Source organism: Drosophila gunungcola, assembly GCF_025200985.1.
Source record: "Drosophila gunungcola strain Sukarami chromosome 2R unlocalized genomic scaffold, Dgunungcola_SK_2 000030F, whole genome shotgun sequence".
In the NCBI taxonomy this organism is placed as follows: domain Eukaryota; kingdom Metazoa; phylum Arthropoda; class Insecta; order Diptera; family Drosophilidae; genus Drosophila; species Drosophila gunungcola.
The window spans coordinates 511,416-527,994 of NW_026453176.1; the positions used below are offsets into that span (position 1 = coordinate 511,416).

A 16,579-nucleotide genomic window follows, 5' to 3' on the forward strand; every position below is an offset into this window, starting at 1 on the left:
AATATATTAGCAAATTTCATAATTTCTCTACCATGGCAAATTATAAGATCCTTTTTGGCGTGAATAATATTTTTCTTCAATAACTGCTGTACCACCCTGCTGACCATTAGTGGTCCATCTACCAAACCATTTCGCAAGAATGGCCCAAGGGGTTTTTTACGGTTTAAAAGCGAAAATCCACGATGGGCGAAACATTGCACACGCAGGCCTCAAAATGCGAAAGAAGCGAAGGCATTGTGATTTGGCATTAGTCCGAAAATGTTTCAAACGCACATGGCAAACTAATCACGGATGCAATTCCGGTGGCCGTCACCGCAGGAAAAAGTTCGGGTACCGGTACTGGTATATGCACTAGTTCGACCCGAAGCGCAAAGGAAATCCACTGCCGAACAACTGGCAAAACGGAAACAAAATCACAACCAATTTTGTAATGGTGGCGTACTGGCAAAATTTGGCAAATCCAATAAAATGTTGGAGGGCTGTGGCTTGGGTAGGCGTGCCAATCCAATTGGAAAAATTGCGAAACAGTCCGGTCAATTTCTGTTCAAGTGTCCGCCGTTGTAAGAGGCATCTGAAAAGCTGAGCAAAACAACAAAAAGTGTGTCGTGATAATGGATACAGTGTGTGGTGAAGGGCAGTTTTAAAACTGACAAAGTGGCTTTAAGGCTTCGGCTCACCTTTTTCCGGAGATCTCTGTGTGCTTTCCCAAGGGGCTCTGACCTTTAGTTAACTTTTCATAATCGATGAGCAGGCGAATCTCGTATAGAGAGGGTGGCATCCCACCCACGCCCTGGCCGAACCCCCCAGACACAATAAAGGGTTTTCAACTTTGACCCTGCGCCTCTTTTGTATTTCTATATCCGCCCATTCCCCACAGCGATAATAACAAGTGTGGCTGGAGCAAAGTTTTGGCAGCTCGAAGTGGCTCAAGAATATATATTTTTTAGGCTCATCCTTTTCTTCGTTTTTTTCCTTTTTTTTTAATACCCCCAGGGGGTGTGTCTGGGTGTGCTGGCGGAGTGAATGTTGTGCGAAAAGTGTTTTAAAATGAGTCTGCCCGGCTTAAAGCATAATGACCAATCATTTTCAAGAGGTGAGTGTAAATGGCTGGCTCTTATCTGAAAAAACAATGAGTGGATGAAGTGGATATAACTGAAGAACATAAAATAATCATAAGCATAATGAAAGGGTTTGCATCTGTGGTTTAGGTTACGGAAACTTTAAGTTTAAAATAAGTTTCAACAAGTTGCAATGAAATTTCCTTCCGTTTAAAATTGCCGCCCATTTTCACAGCAGTCAGCTTTGGCAAGACGTCGATGTGACCGTATATGGTGTATTATATATGTACACTCCAGCTTATATATGTGTCATTTAAAATATGATTTATAAATTGGCTAAATAGTTTAATATTGGTTAAAAAATTTTATTTATCTGCATGAATTGACATATTAGCTTAATTATTTTTAAGCTTCACGAGCTGAACATTGTTGTAGCTAAGGACACAACGAAACAAAAGGTAGGCCTAATTATACTTTATACTATACTAGGCCTATTTTTACTTTGTCAAAGGCTTTGGCTTAATCACTGCCTGTAAGCATAGTTGTGGCCAAATGATTAAATCAAATAAATTGATCACATCGTTTACGTTTTTTACATGAGTGCTGTTAAATAGTTATGGTATTTTACCAGGAGTTAATAAATTAAACAAAGGGTATTCAACAAATGGAGTGAAACCAGTGCCAAGAAGTGGAGTGAAAAGTTAACATTTCTTCGTTAGAGATGGTAAAACATCGATGATCGCTACCAAACATCGATAGAACCGATATTTTGAAAATATCGCTTACACCGATGTTGGCATCGAAGTTTTCCCACCGCTAATGCTTGTTCTTGCAAAAAACAAAACAATCTTGAAAATCGGCGTAAATTCGGCAAACTACCGCTACCAAAATGACACAGGACATGCTGCTTGGCAACGAGGAGCCGAGCAAGAGCAAGGAGACTTTTTTGGAGAAGTTCTGCGTCCTGGCGAAGTCAGCCGAAGGTGCCGCCCTGTTGGACGTGATTCGGCAGGCCCTGGAAGCCCCAAACGTCTTTGTTTTCGGCGAATTACTTGCGGAACCTTCCGTATCGCAGGTAAATTGCATCAATTAAACCTATGCTGGCTCCATGACACTTTATTAACCCATCCAAACGCAGTTGAAGGACGGTCCGAATGCCAAGCACTTCGAGTCCCTTAACCTCTTTGCCTACGGAACCTACAAGGAATACCGCGCTCAGCCGGACAAATACATTGATTTGAGTCCCGCCATGCAGAAAAAGCTGCAGCACCTGACCATCGTCTCACTGGCCATCAAGGCCAAGAGCATCCCCTACGACCTGCTCCTTAGCGAACTGGAGATCGACAACGTCCGTCACCTGGAGGACATCATCATCGAGGCCATTTACGCAGGTGAGCCTGGGCACGAACTTGGGACTCTTGAAAAAGCCTCCAAAAGAATATTCTTCCGCCTTTTTTTATTCCCTATTGATATAATGGAATTAATCAGGGGAAAACATATCCAAAAGTTATAGTCAGTTAAGAGCATGGTTTACACCATGCCATCTATAATAACTTTTTACACTGATTTACGGTTCCTTTAAGAATACACAGAAATTCTTCTAGCTTGTGCCCGATTTATGTTTTTTTTATTTTAATATTATTTATTTACTCTAGTGCTACACGCATACAGCTTATTCCAACTGCACTAGTCACAATGTAAATGTTATAAAACATTTTACACAATTTAAAACGCACTTTAAAGCCCACTTAGGATCTTAGAAGGCAAACACCTTTCTAAACTTAAATATAATTTAATACAATTTAAAGGATATAATGTATTACTTTAATTGCGCTTTGAATTGTGAGAATCTCCTTATATTTTGTTTGGGTAGTTGTTTTCAAATGCTTATGGTGTTAGCGGTAAAGTACCTCTCCGAATTCATTGTTTAATGCCAAAGAGTATTAAAATTGTTTGTTTTTGTAGTGTGAAATTATAAAAACGTTCCTAAATGCTTAAAATTTTCAAAAAGGCTTTATATTCTATATTCTTTATATTAACTGTCCTACTTTCGCTTGAAAGATGTTTCTTGGACTTTTCTTGTTAAAATTAATTCATAGCAAATCTGTGAGGTTGAACTCAACAGTCAGTTTATTAGCAAATCTGTGAGGTTGAACTCAACAGTCAGTTTATTACGGTTGATAGTTCCAAGCCAGAAGTTTTCAAGATTCAGTGTTTGGCTGAGAAACCTCATTGCTCTGCCTCCCCATCGTAGTTTGCATTATTAAATCAATGCTAATTTAATCCTACTTCTCACCGACGAATGAACGACTCCGTCGTTCAATTAGCATTTTTGAGTGGCTCTACACCCGCGCCGGCGGCCTAGCAGCTGTGAAAGCAGTCGCAAAGCCATTGCCACCTAGCACCACCCCCCAAATAGCAGCCCCAGCAACAGCACCACCTATCCCATTCCTGGAAACCATTCGCCAGCCTTTGGCAATGCACTTGATTAGCTGAGACAGCTGGCGCATCCTGGAAAACGAAAACAATTGGACGGAGGAACTGGGCTTATGCTCAGTGAGATTCATTAAGCCAGTCGGACTGGCGCCCCACCAGTTGATTCCCCTCTGCTCAACCCCTGGGGCAAAACTGTTTTTACGGCTGCCAACGTCGTCAGCTGGATGAACACTTTTGCCTCGATGATTTCCTTTCTCGGCTCTTGCTTCGCTGGCCGACCTACAGTCAAACTTCCCTAATTGCCACATAAAAAGTTGACTTTAGGTCTAGAGTTAGCGGAACACTTCTTGAAATAGTCTGAAATAGTCGCTAGTGTGGGAGGTCAATTCGGTAAAGTTTAACTTTTCTAATTTGAAGGGATTTGAAAAGTATTTAAAATTAAATTAAATTGCAAAACTAGTTTTGCCAAATCAGAAAGAGATACGATTAAATGGTTGATTATTCCAAACGATGAGTTTCGTATTGCTGAATTGTAATGGCACATTGCGTTTGGATTAACTTGGCAAATAACATGCTTTTCGATGTAGTGCAAGCTATCGGATTTATTCCTACAATGTATCATTGCCGACGGCACTGACTGCATAATTTACAGGCTTTCCACTTGTATTTCCGAGTTCTATCTGCGTATGTCTGCCGAAAGCCGTAAATCAAACGCAACACCCAGAAGCCGGGGCCCAAACATCGCACTCGGAAACAACGCTCGTGTAAGCATACTTACGCCCCTCGAATGCGGTGCTAAACTTGTTGGTGCTGTTGATTTTTGAGCTTTTGCCGTGATCTATGGGCCGAAACGAAAACAAACTGAGGCTGCATAATATGGGGGCAGGAAACCAAACCCTTGGGGCGGATTTTGGGTCAGTGTTAGAGGTGGGTTTAAAGCGGCTTCCGACAAGTGTCCACTCGATGCATAGCACAAACCAAACATGGACCGTAACATGGGGGCCGGAAAATATTTGAGGGCAGGCGAAAGCAAATATCATTCAGCAGTTTTTAATGGAGTCTTGGCCGTCCATTATGTAAGCAAATAAAGTGACAACTCAACGCCATCTGTCCCATTAATAACTGCTCCCCCCGGACCAGCGATCAGAACGTCGCCTCACCTGGCCCTCCTAATTGCTTTCCAAATCCAGGCGATGAACAGACAAATAAATTCCCCCGCTCCAGCCAAGATTTATGTTATGATAGCCATCATTAGGGCGTCTTTTCGCGTGGCAGGAGGGCAAGTGCCAGATGCCTGATGCCTGATGCCTAGTGCTCGACGGAATGCGAAATCATTGCGTTCTATTAGGCGCCGTAATCTGACATCGCAATTTAATGTAGTTGGCAACGGGGGCAGCCATTAGCCGGCGGGCAGGTGGAGCGGTTCCCTCGGCCGCGATTCCAGGTCATCCCATTAGAGCATCATTTGTCTCGCAGGACGATGGCATGGGGATAAGGATGGGAATGGGAATGGGGATATGGTAATTAAATGCCTTCTATAATTGAAATTCGCTTGAAGTTTATTTCGGCTGGTTCCATTAGCGTGCCAGCTCTTGATTGATTCGGCTTAACGTAGGACTCGGAGAGCATAATAGATATATGTAATTAGGAGGGTCCTGTAAAAGAAAATCACCCTCACCGTTTGATGTGGTAGATTTGAAGTGCAATAAATGTTTTTGAGAAACAAGCATTTGTATTTTCAGTTGTAGACATTTCGCAATGGTCTTTTAGTTTTACTTACACGATACGTAATGTCAGTTAGAACAAACAAAGAAATGCAACTGGTATGGCAATTGCAGCAACGCGGATAGTGTAATTAATAAAATTAGTATAATTTATAAACAAACAAATTGACCAAAAAATTTCAAAATCTAAATAATGTATCCTTTACTCTCTTACATATTAAGTAAATTGCTACCTAGTTTCATAAAAACGACTAATTTCCCATAAAATTAGTTAAAAATTTTACTCATACCAATTGGTTGGTATTCTTTAAAGGACTCTGCGTGTAAATAGAAATAACATAAATTGCATTTATTTCCAACGCTACAAAACTCTAAATATGAGAAGCTTACTTAAATTCCGAGAAACTTAAAATCCTGTAACAAATGCTTCCGCACATTACTGCAGCATTGAAAATTCCCAGAAATGCTGTTAGCATGCATTTTGTGGATTTGCTCTTAAACTAGATTTTTAATATCCTCGCCATCTCCGAATATTTTCCCAACTGCCTCGAATACCCGTGCACCAGCAATAGAATTCCCAGTATCCCTGGGAATTAAGCGAAACATGTTCATAAACCCGACGCAACCACATTTGGGAGCAGTGCCACGGATTTTCCCCTTGGGCTGCGCCCTTTTAGTTTTCTTGTTGTGTTCTACAGTTGCTGGGAATTGCAGAACTTGTCGCGCCTGCTTGATTCTAATTTTTTTTTGCGCGCGCCAGCTCTTTAATTTCTTTTGTGTGTCAAAGAAAAGTTTTGCATAATTCAGGGTTCTCAAAACGCTGCCTTTGAACTTGCATTTCCGCTAGGTTGAGAAATTTGCAACTCAGAGAAAAGCAGGATGATTCTGTTTGGTGACGACGGCACGTGATAAAGTGTAAGCGCAGGCCACTTGTGCATAACATTTGCTGAACGTGCCGCAAAAAGTGTAAAAACCAGTTTCGCAATCGGTTAATTAACAGTATGCCGATGGCTGGAGCACTGCATGAAATCGGTTTTAATCCGCTGAAAAGCTGTTACATCAAAGGCCAGTTTACCTAAATGAAAAGGCCCCCGTTCTGCCACAAAGCTGACTACTCAAAAATGACGCAGTTCGGAGATAGTTTGCCCTTATGGCGGTAAACCAGGACTTTTCCTACTCCGCAGGACCCTCAGATTGCGCGTCTGCTTTTGATAGCATAGTTTTCGGCGCCAAAGGCCCAATGCACTGGGTTAGTCGGCAAAACTTTTGAAAGGGCTGGTGTCTGTGGGTGGCTGCGTAGGGCACTTATTCAGTTTTAGGTGAAAACTTTCCCGCTGCCTTCCACTGCCTCATATTGATGACAAAAGTTTGCAGCCCACTCGCCTGTGGTGAACTGTGCAGTGTGTGGTTTCAGAGCTGACGAAAGTGGGCTATTCGAGCATTATGAATTACTAAGAAGATGTAGCTTATGCAATAAATAATACATTTTCCTACTTAGAGCAAAAGATGTTTTTATGAATCTTACAAACTCTTTTCCACCAAATGATACGAGTCAATTAATTGTTTAGTACATTAAAATTTCATTTGAAAAGACCTGAAATGTAAAACAAAAGTACCAACCAAAACAAACAAACGTTTCTATGTTTCATTGGTTCCAGATAACTGCTGGCAATACTGGTGTTCCTTTGTTTGAAACAAACAATCGCAAAATTTAATTTAAATCAATTTTATGTTCAGACAGACTCAACTTGTGTCAAGCTAAATTGGCAACACTTTTTGGGTGGTTTTTCCCTTTTACCAATTTTATCACGTGCCATTGTCCTTGCCTGCTGCTGTCGTTCAATTTTTGTGAAGATTTTCAATTAATAACTTCTATTTAGCTGGTACAGCTGGCAGGTGGGGAAATGTCTAAAGAGTTGGCAAAGCTGTCAGCGACAGGTGCTCAGAAAAAGAAAGCAATACCGAAGGACTCCTTTGGTTGGGCTTAATAAATAAGTGATATAAACTCGGATCCCAAAATAGGGAAGTCCTTGTGCTGCGTTATTTAATTTAAACAAAAAAAACAAAATGAAAAATGGTGTTTAAAAAAATATATATGTTAAAAATTATATATTTGGTTTTAAAATAAAATATTAAATAAAATAAAATATATATAATAAAATAACTGCACACACAAGATTTTACATAGATATAGAAATATTCTGCTGTGTCCAATAGAATTTTCTGTTTACCAACCTCTTTTTCAAGGCACATATGATTATAAATCTCTTCCAACCAATTTCATTCAAATATTGCAAACAAATGTGGGTGGAATTCGGATTATCTGTGTTGCTATTTTTTGGCAAGGTTATACAGTTGCTCATATATAAGCTTTTGGACATAAAATTCGCGTTTTTACTCTACATTATTTATGGACTCGTAGCACTGATTCGTTTTGCTTCTTTTGGGTAAAGATACTGTAAATAGTGACTGCATAAGAATCGCACTGGCGGTCAAAATTCCATAAATCTGCCTTCCATTTATGCATTCATTCATCTTTTTTGTTCATCTCTTGATGGCCGCCTCCATTTGATTTTCATCGGCGGTCGTCACAGTGCCGCAGCCGTCGGCGGTTTGACATCATCGCCTTCTGCTGCTCCGCTCCGAAGATTCATTCTGCTGTCCGTCAACGGCTTTTTGCGCAATTTGCGGGCGGAGCTGTAGGCATGATTGATTGTCCTGGCGTTGAGTTTTCCGCACGCGACAGCAGGCGCCCACATTTTTTGGATGGGTGAAAATACACGACACATGTCAACGCCGGAAAGCCGCACGCATTTTACAGCACTTGTGGCTTGGGCGTCGCACCCTAGCGGAATCCAGAGTTTCGCCATGTATTCCAATTATTCGCAGAGCACTCGAAGGCGTCAAATCAATAAGCATTTTGCGCCAGCTCTCAAGCTAATTAGAAAAGTGTTTGAGAAATTGTCAAACCAAATCGCTGGGCGACGGAGCGAGTGGATGGCAGAAATTGAATCTCCTTGCATATTTGAGTGAATATTTATGACCCAAAGTCGGTGCCATAAACACAGAAACTTGGTCCACCGACGCTTCCCGCTGCTGTGCACTCGTTCAAGGACACAAGTGGTCGTAAAGTCAAAGGCAAAGAGCGCTCAAGGACTTAACTGGGGCTTAGCCATGGCCAAAACCGGCTAGCGGGGAGGCAGGAGGCGCTTAGCCACTTCCTCGGCCGGGAAAAGTTAAAGCCTCGGGCCACAGTTCGTTTCGGGGTTCGGGGTAAAGTCATTGAGTTTTCGGGACATTGCATTTCAAATGGGACTCAGACTCACAATTCTGTCGGCAACGATTCATGATTCTTAAATCCATCCGCTTGTTATAAATTGTAATCCCGCAGAGCGGCCATTTCAAATTAATTACTCAAGCAACTCCCGATGTCGGCCATCGCATCAAATTGCATTTTCCGTATTTTTGGTAATTGAGTCTGAAAACAAAGCTAATCGCCTCTAAGCCACTCCCACTCGGCTGTAAAAGATGCCCCAGATCATCGAAAACAAAAGTTAAATCGTTAGTTTTTAATTGCCCACTGTTCGTGCTTCGGTCACCGCAACATTTGCCCAACATTTGAAATTTTGTGGTCCGAATTTGCGGATTTATACTGCTACAGCTTCCATTTGCTTGATTGTAGCCAGTTTGAATTTGTTGTTTTCGCAGTTGTCTACAGTTTTCTAATCAGTTTAATTGATTGAGCGTATGCAGCGATTGCTCCGAAAGACAAAAGATTGAAAAGGGTTTCGAAATAATCATTAATTTCGAAAATATGAATTTTGGTTTTGCTAGAAACTTAAAGTCAAGTTTTTGTTATTAAACCTTACACAACAAGTTTAAAAGTACTTGCATTTTCTTGATGTTTTCGTTAGACAGGCTTTTAGGAATTATATTTCTGGCAGTTACCAGTGCTCGCTGAATTAGAGTTTCAGCTTTCCCGCTACAGAGGATTCCTTTGTAGCAATTAGGTGTTCCATCATCCGTAGGCACCATTGCGAACTTGTTGCAGTGGCCTTGAGTGCACTCCAAAGCTGGCACTTGGGTCAAGCGACACTTCGGCCAATTTCAGAAACTTTTAGTTCCGGGCAATTAGTCAAGATAAAGTTGACAACAAGCTTCGGCAGGCAGGCAGGAGGGCAACACTAAGAGGGAGCAAGCTAACTTTCTCATTTTCGTTTCAATATTCCACCCAGACATCATCCACGGAAAGCTGTTCCAGAACACACGCATTCTGGAGGTGGACTACGCCCAGGGTCGCGACATTCCGCCAGGATACACTGGCCAGATCGTGGAGACCCTCCAGGCCTGGGTCAACTCCTGCGACAGCGTCTCCAACTGCATCGAAATGCAGATCAAGTACGCCAACGCCGAGAAATCCAAGAGGCTGATAAACAAGGAGCGCGTGGAACAAGATGTGAGTTACCTTTTACAAAAAAAATGGCCTTATTGATTTTATTAATATTATTTTCCTTTCCAATCCTGTTAGCTCATTAATCTGAAAAAGGTGCTAAAGAGCCAGACTTCGGACAGTGATGAGAGCATGCAAATCGACACCCATGGACCGGGAACAAGTGGTGGGTTGGGTCAATCGGAGCTACGCAAAAAGCCTTCCAAGCTGAGGAATCCACGCAGTGCGGCAGGTGGGTATTTCAGCTGAAATATGGGAGAAATCGCTTCAGAGAACCGAAGCCACTCCGCACAAGCTTCATTACACAACCATTAGTTGAAAGCGTGCTCATTAATTGTCTTTGCCCACGCTTTGTTGCAGTTGGCCTGAAGTTCAGCAAGTGAGATGAGGCCGGTGCGGCGGATGAGAAGGAGTCAGGGGCCAGGCATAGCTCCCGGTCGCAGGCAACGCCACGCGGCACTTGAGTGCCAGGTGCCAGGTCCGCCCGACTTTGTGAGGAACTCTTCTCGCAGGCTGACAGCAACAGAACTCACTTCAATTCGCCAACACAAATGCCGCCTGTCCTCGCAACGGATTCCATAATTAGCATCAAATCGATCACCATTTAATAACAAATACAAAACCTGTAATAATATAAACTATACATCAAACCCCACATTAATTAGACTATTTATTTATCCCCAACTGTGTGATTTGACGCTTAAATGGAATGCCTTTGTGTATGTGGGCAAGTCTTTAATGGGCATTTAATTAATGTCCAAATAAATTGGGTTTAGACAAATGTTTACTCGACACATACGTGTAATTATACATATGTTGCGTGTTGTGGTCCCTTAACACATTTGTAAATATTTCCGTTCAGTCGTGTTATTTGTGGTAAATTACCTGCAGCGAATTAAATTAATTGATTGGACTTCTACTGTAGGAGCTCGTATTGATAATTTTTTGATTTGTTTGCGTTGAGTTACGACCCCAGTTGGTGAATTCGCACAGCTCTGATTGATTTATGAATTTTGCGGTTACTACTAGTTTTTGCACCATTTTCGGAAATAAATGGTATTAATTTGCGAAGTGGAATTTTGCGAGCATATTGAGTAAGTGAGCATACACATTGCTGAGCAAACCTAAATTTATTTACTGACGATACCAGCTGCACTGGACAAAGCTCTACTCATTAGGACCCTGCAGTAGTAGTCAAACTGTTTACAAATTTTGTAAATGCACCCGGGCTTCCTTATTTGGTTTCTCCACATCCCTTAAAACAATAAAGCAATGCGTCAGATGTGCTTAGTATTTTCCGTACTTTGAGTAATTTCGGGTGGCAATTACTTAATTACATCTCATGCTTTTGTTTCTATGGAAAACTGTCTGAAACCACATTACGTCTACAGAGAGATGGAAACCGATTTGTTGGTATTAACTTGCACACTGTTAAATCACATGTTTGCACTTAGAGCTACTCGCATTGTGATATGTTGTGTAACACCTAAGTAAATTGTGGGAAACTATAGTTTTGTTAGGGGAGGAAATATTTAATGAGGCAAAGTTGTCTCCTAACTTCATCTAAAACAAAGTTGCAGTTGGGACTCACTCCATATGCTATCCATGAGCTTGATGGGGGCTATTGGGGTCTTTTAATGCAAATCGCATTCCGGATCCTAACTGGTTTTGTTACTCAGAACTTTGTTATTGAGAAATAAGAACAGTTAAAATTATCGTTTTAACAGCTTGGCGACAAATTTTAGCTTTATGCCTTTTCATTTTGTATATTCGCGCTTCTTGGCATTCAGCTTTTAATTTTATTCTATTTTAACATTGTTTTTATTATTTTTCAATCTGGTTTCTGTTAAAGTTGCCTTTTCGACAGGCTCTATTAAAATCTAGGGCAGATTCAATTTATGCTGAATATTGGGAACAAGTTTTAGTGATAAACAAATTATTTAAAACCAGCTTTTTGGAAAAAATTTTAAATTTTAGAAACTGCATATTAAACAAAGGCAAAGAAAGTTTATTGCAGACATTTTTATGAAGGATTTTTAATAATGATGATTTAAAAAAGGTTAGGAGTTACTGTATTGCTGAGTGTATTAAAGGATCGGTTTTTTTGGTTCCCTTATTCTTAATTCCCTTATTTTAATTTCTATCCCCTTTCTGAGGGGGCATTTCCGATAAAGTATATATATTCTTTATCAGCATCACTAGGAGAGTCGATCTAGCCATGTACGTCTTTGAGTTTTAAAGTTATTAGCATGAAACTCAATATTAATTTTTATAAAAATGAAGCTTGAAATGTTCAAATTAAACATGAAAATGGTTAAAAATCTTCGAATCTACTATGCGAATAAGATTAAAAATTATTATGCGGCATGTTTATATCTACTACTTTCATAATTTTTCTAAATCGTTAGAAAAAATAATTGATTCTATCATGAAATTGTTCAATTTTCTATGTATTTTTTACCAGTGCACTTGTGCTTTATCGCTGCTTATAATAAAGTTGTTTATAAGTTGCACACCTCAAAGACCAATGAATAGCATCAAATGGAAAATGTTTAAGTTTTCAGCCAATTTTTTTTATAAATGTACTCTTCCCTATATGTGTAAGTACATTGCCATTTTTTAGGCTGCCAATATACTACGAACGTGCATTCCGATTGTTTGCATTTTAATTGATTTCGAATGCATTAGCATATTGTTTTTAGCATGCTAAAGAGCTGAGTAAATCTGAGGTGTCGAACGAGTTGAACGAGTCCGAGTCCGAGTCCGAAACCGTTACAGTTGAGTGCCAGGCCCAAAGTCAATGTCAAAGCCGAGATCTGGTTTCTGCCGTTAACAATTGCATGTATTTCAAAAAACATTTAGAGTGCTTAAACTAGTAGGTCGAAGGTATGCTGGGAACAGTCCTTGGTGCGATCCGCTTTCAGAGAGGGCTTCTAGTGGTGGTACTCGGGTGCCGGGGGGTGCGACTCCAGCCAGGCGACGGCGCGGGCGATGGCCTCCGGGACTGGGGGAGGGGTGGGGATCCAGGCGCCCGAGGGCTGGTAGCCGTGCTCATCGGCCACGTACTTGATCTCCACGTGCTCGCCCTCGGGGGAGATCCAGGCGAAGTTGCCGTGGATGTTGCCATGGACGTCTCCGCTGGCGGACTGTTCGATTCCGTTTGAGGTGTGCAGACTAGAGTCGAATCCGTCGGCGCGGACATCGTCGGAGCGGGAAAGGACGTCGGCGTGCACATCCTCGGAACGTCCCACGGAATGGGGTGCCGGGGGGTTGGCCACCGCCAGACCCAAAACTGCGCAGATCATCACCTGAACGAAATGAATGGACATGAGTACGATATTCGGGGGGACTAATTGTCCTCTTAGCTCAACTCACAAACTTGAACATTTTGGCTGATTTCTGTCTGGTCGAGAACGAACGTTGACTGATAACTCCATCTGATCGCGCCAAGCCTTTTTATATGATTGCCCACCCAGAGTCAACCCGAAACAAATCGCTACATCTTGTACTCAATTGGGGCTCTGAGTTATGGGTTGACTTCGCGGATGCGTCCACTGCCATTAAAAAGCATCGTCACATGGCGACAGCTTAGCAAATGCCAAACAACGGGATAAGTACTATATATAATCGCTTAATAGATGCTATAATGAAACACTCGCATCAATAAGGGGGCAAACGGGTACCAAAAACAAAACGAGTTCGCCCCGCCCCTCCAGAAACTCCCCTCTATGTGCTTGAATTGGCATTGTCAAACCGTGAACCACTTTTGCAGTGCCATCAAGATTCTTCTCTGAAAAATCGAAGCTCTAGCGACTTCAAAAGACAACACCGACTTCTTGGACATGATGTCTTGTCAAACATTAACTATTGTTTCTGTTGTACAAACTTGACCATTGCGCTCTTTCCTTAAACCCACTGGCAAAAGCGTTTTAGTTTGTTTTTAGCCAAATTTGAGTTTTTGAAACGATATGAATTGTTGATTCTCTAAATCTTCTCATTATTTACAAAAAAAAAAAATACATAAATGAATGAATTAAAGGAGCTTCGAAAGTTAAGGCAATTGTCAAAATGGTTCTTATCATAAAAATTTAATAAAAGATCAAAGACGTCCTTAAAAATGAAATGTAAAAAGGTTCCGCATATATAAACATCATTTCGTAACCATGTCCAACTTTATCATTTTATTTAAATTGGGTCAACTTGTAGAAACCTCTAATAACAAAGGAAAACAAAGTTGCATACCTGTTGTATATTTCATAAAAACCACCCTTTTGTTTCCATTTTAAAGCTAAAATGTCAAGCTTTCAAAAAGTATATAACACTATTCGTTTCACAATATATGGCAGAGCTAAATCAAAAGATGTGCCCGCATACTGACTCTCCCTACTAATATATAATAAAAAACCCAATAAATTTCTGGTTTTGGGAACCAGTAAAAATTAATGTCGTTTTGTGTACAAAAACATATTTTTCTTAAAGTCCATTAAAAAAAAAAAGGAAGCAAACTTCGACGAGTTAATGTTTATATACCCTTGCAGCTTTTGGAAAAATTAAATATTCTTAATAACATTATGTTTATGTTTAAAAACATCGCAGCTATGATGATGTTCAGTTTAATTATTTGATCGGTTTCTATGGCAGCAATAAAATATTGTTTTTCGATTTTAATAACGATAATTTTTTTCAGAGACAAGCGCTAGAAAGATATAGCAATCCTTTTACTTTCCTACGATTGACAAACAACTGGCAACGATTATGTCCTCAAAAGAGAGCAGCTCGTAAGTTGAGGCCACCTTGAATAGTTGCACCATGGTCCGAGGCACTGGCAAACAACCAGATAAACGTTTGACAAGAAGCCTGTACATCTGTCTTACTGACTATCTTACAGATGTGAATTACTGAATGTTGTCACCAAACTGACTGCATGATGTGCACCATGCAAAGTGTAGAAAACTAAAGGTGGTGCGGGTACAGTGCTGCCAAAAAGCGGAGTTAACAGATAAAGATGTCATCAAGATACTAAACAGCCTAGATTGGCCTAAACAGGAACCGTTTTTCAGAGGAATGCTAAGCTATAGGTGTATAGGGTATATTGGACAACCAAATGGCAGGTGACCATAAATAAAATAGGGCGAACAGCATTAAAATCTTACCATGTGTTAATATGTTAATATATTTTATGTGCAAAGATTTAAGACAATCTCATAATGAAATCGTTCTAAAACAAGATTAGAAAAGCCGAATACCCTGCAGCTTTAACAAAAATAATACAATCTAAATAACGACTATAATTCGATTTAAAAACTATAAAGCTAAATCGATTTTTCGCTGAATTATTTAATCTATTTGATATCGTTGTCCCATTTTAACAAAATTATATAAATAAATTGAAAAGTTTATCCATAGCTAGCGAAGCTATTACTTTGTTTATTTATTTTTTTTTGATTGTTTCTTTTGGTGCTACAGATAAAGTCTTCCAATCCGTCCCGTTCCGACTTATATATTCTTGGGGGAGTGTTATATTATAATTATAAATTTGCGAGGGTATCCAAAAAATGAGAAATAAAAAATGTAATCAGTTTATACTGTTATAAGCAAGTGCATGTATTTTTTTGAAAGTCAAGAAGTACAGCTAAACAACTAGGGAGATTCGTTTCGTCAGAACAGTCCGTGGAGCGGTCCGGGTTCAGGGTAACGGGTCTTAGTGATGATGGGAATGCTCGGGGGCTTGGGGGTGGGACTCCAGCCAAGCGAGGGCGCGGACAATGGCCTCCGGGACTGGGGGAGGGGTGGGGATCCAGGCGCCCGAGGGCTGGTAGCCGTGCTCATCGGCCACGTACTTGATGTCCACGTGCTCGCCCTCGGGGGAGATCCATCCGAAGTTGCCGTGGATGTTGCCATGGACGTCTCCGCTGGCGGACTGCTCGATTCCGTTGGAGGTGTGCAGACTGGCATCGAATCCGTCGGCGCGGACATCGTCGGAGCGGGAAACCACATCGGCGTGGACATCATCACTGTGGGACACTGGGGCCAGGGCGGTGGCCACTCCCACAACGGCGAGGATCATCACCTAGATGGAGGAAGGTTATCCGGTTAAATAATGGGTTCATTACTATCCTGTGAGCCACTCACAAACTTGAACATTTTGGCTGATTTCTGTCTGGTCGAGAGCGAACGTTGACTGATAACTGACTCTGCTCTGCTATAGCCTTTATATATGATTCCTAACCGAAATGCTTGCCAAAATGAATTACCTATATTTGGCCAATTTTAAGTTATGGGGTGCACAAAGCTCCCATAATGCCAACAAAAGGCAGAGCCCATAAATTCTCCGCTTGACACTGCGATACAAATGTCAAAAAACAAGTCCGGCGCTCTTGAAGAGATGCCGAAATGAAACATGCTTCAATAGAACTTTTTGAGGAGCAGTGCAATACGGGTTTTTGGGATTCCGTGTCCATCGATGACATTCGACTTGGGCAAGCCTTCATTGGATTACGAAGTCAGAAAGATTAGATAAAGTCATGCGATTCTTAAACGATTAAGTCCAGTACTCAATCTTCCGAAATAAAACTCAATATTTATATAGTTGGAAGGAAATTTAGTTAGCATAATCTCCGCTAATTGGGTTAACCTTTCTTATGTCACTCCATTTTCCTTTTTTAAAACATTTAAAAATTTCATTATATGCATAAGAAACCGTATAAAATTAGTTCCAATATGGTGAAAGGGTTAAAAACCAAAATATAACGAATAGTTTTAACTGTTTTAAATGGTTAAAATTAAATTTTAAAATTAATTATTATTTGGAAAACTTTTGGAAGACAATGTTTAAATTGAAACTTTCACATTTAAGTTAAAAGCCGCTTAAAGCTTTTGTCCAGAGTTGTCAAAGTATTCCACATGGGGTG

The 16,579-nt window shown here is 40.7% G+C and overlaps 3 protein-coding genes across 3 annotated transcripts; 1 reads left to right on the plus strand and 2 right to left on the minus strand.

The window, feature by feature from the left end:
• The first annotated feature begins 1,851 nt into the window (after window positions 1-1,851).
• Window positions 1,852-10,323, plus strand: LOC128256898 (COP9 signalosome complex subunit 7). The gene is made up of 5 exons (XM_052987606.1): window positions 1,852-2,133; window positions 2,197-2,449; window positions 9,454-9,674; window positions 9,747-9,900; window positions 10,029-10,323. Exons 1-5 carry the CDS (start codon window positions 1,948-1,950, stop codon window positions 10,049-10,051), a joined length of 837 nt encoding a protein of 278 aa, XP_052843566.1. The 5' UTR covers window positions 1,852-1,947; the 3' UTR covers window positions 10,052-10,323.
• A 2,165-nt stretch (window positions 10,324-12,488) lies between these two features.
• On the minus strand, window positions 12,489-13,199 carry LOC128256907 (larval cuticle protein 1). Its single transcript, XM_052987615.1, has 2 exons — window positions 13,044-13,199; window positions 12,489-12,976 (listed from the first exon to the last, which is right to left on the minus strand). Exons 1-2 carry the CDS (start codon window positions 13,053-13,055, stop codon window positions 12,602-12,604), a joined length of 387 nt encoding a protein of 128 aa, XP_052843575.1. The 5' UTR covers window positions 13,056-13,199; the 3' UTR covers window positions 12,489-12,601.
• Window positions 13,200-15,247: 2,048 nt separating this feature from the next.
• Window positions 15,248-15,966, minus strand: LOC128256908 (larval cuticle protein 2). The gene is made up of 2 exons (XM_052987616.1): window positions 15,801-15,966; window positions 15,248-15,738 (listed from the first exon to the last, which is right to left on the minus strand). Exons 1-2 carry the CDS (start codon window positions 15,810-15,812, stop codon window positions 15,370-15,372), a joined length of 381 nt encoding a protein of 126 aa, XP_052843576.1. The 5' UTR covers window positions 15,813-15,966; the 3' UTR covers window positions 15,248-15,369.
• Window positions 15,967-16,579: the final 613 nt, after the last annotated feature.

Bases quoted from the DNA above. Each gene is read 5' to 3' on its own strand.
- LOC128256898 (XM_052987606.1), top strand. From the start codon at position 1,948: ATGACACAGGACATGCTGCTTGGCAACGAGGAGCCGAGCAAGAGCAAG. The intron at 9,675-9,746 runs GTGAGTTACCTT...CAATCCTGTTAG, and splicing joins AGGAGCGCGTGGAACAAGAT to CTCATTAATCTGAAAAAGGT. The intron at 9,901-10,028 runs GTGGGTATTTCA...GCTTTGTTGCAG, and splicing joins GAATCCACGCAGTGCGGCAG to TTGGCCTGAAGTTCAGCAAG.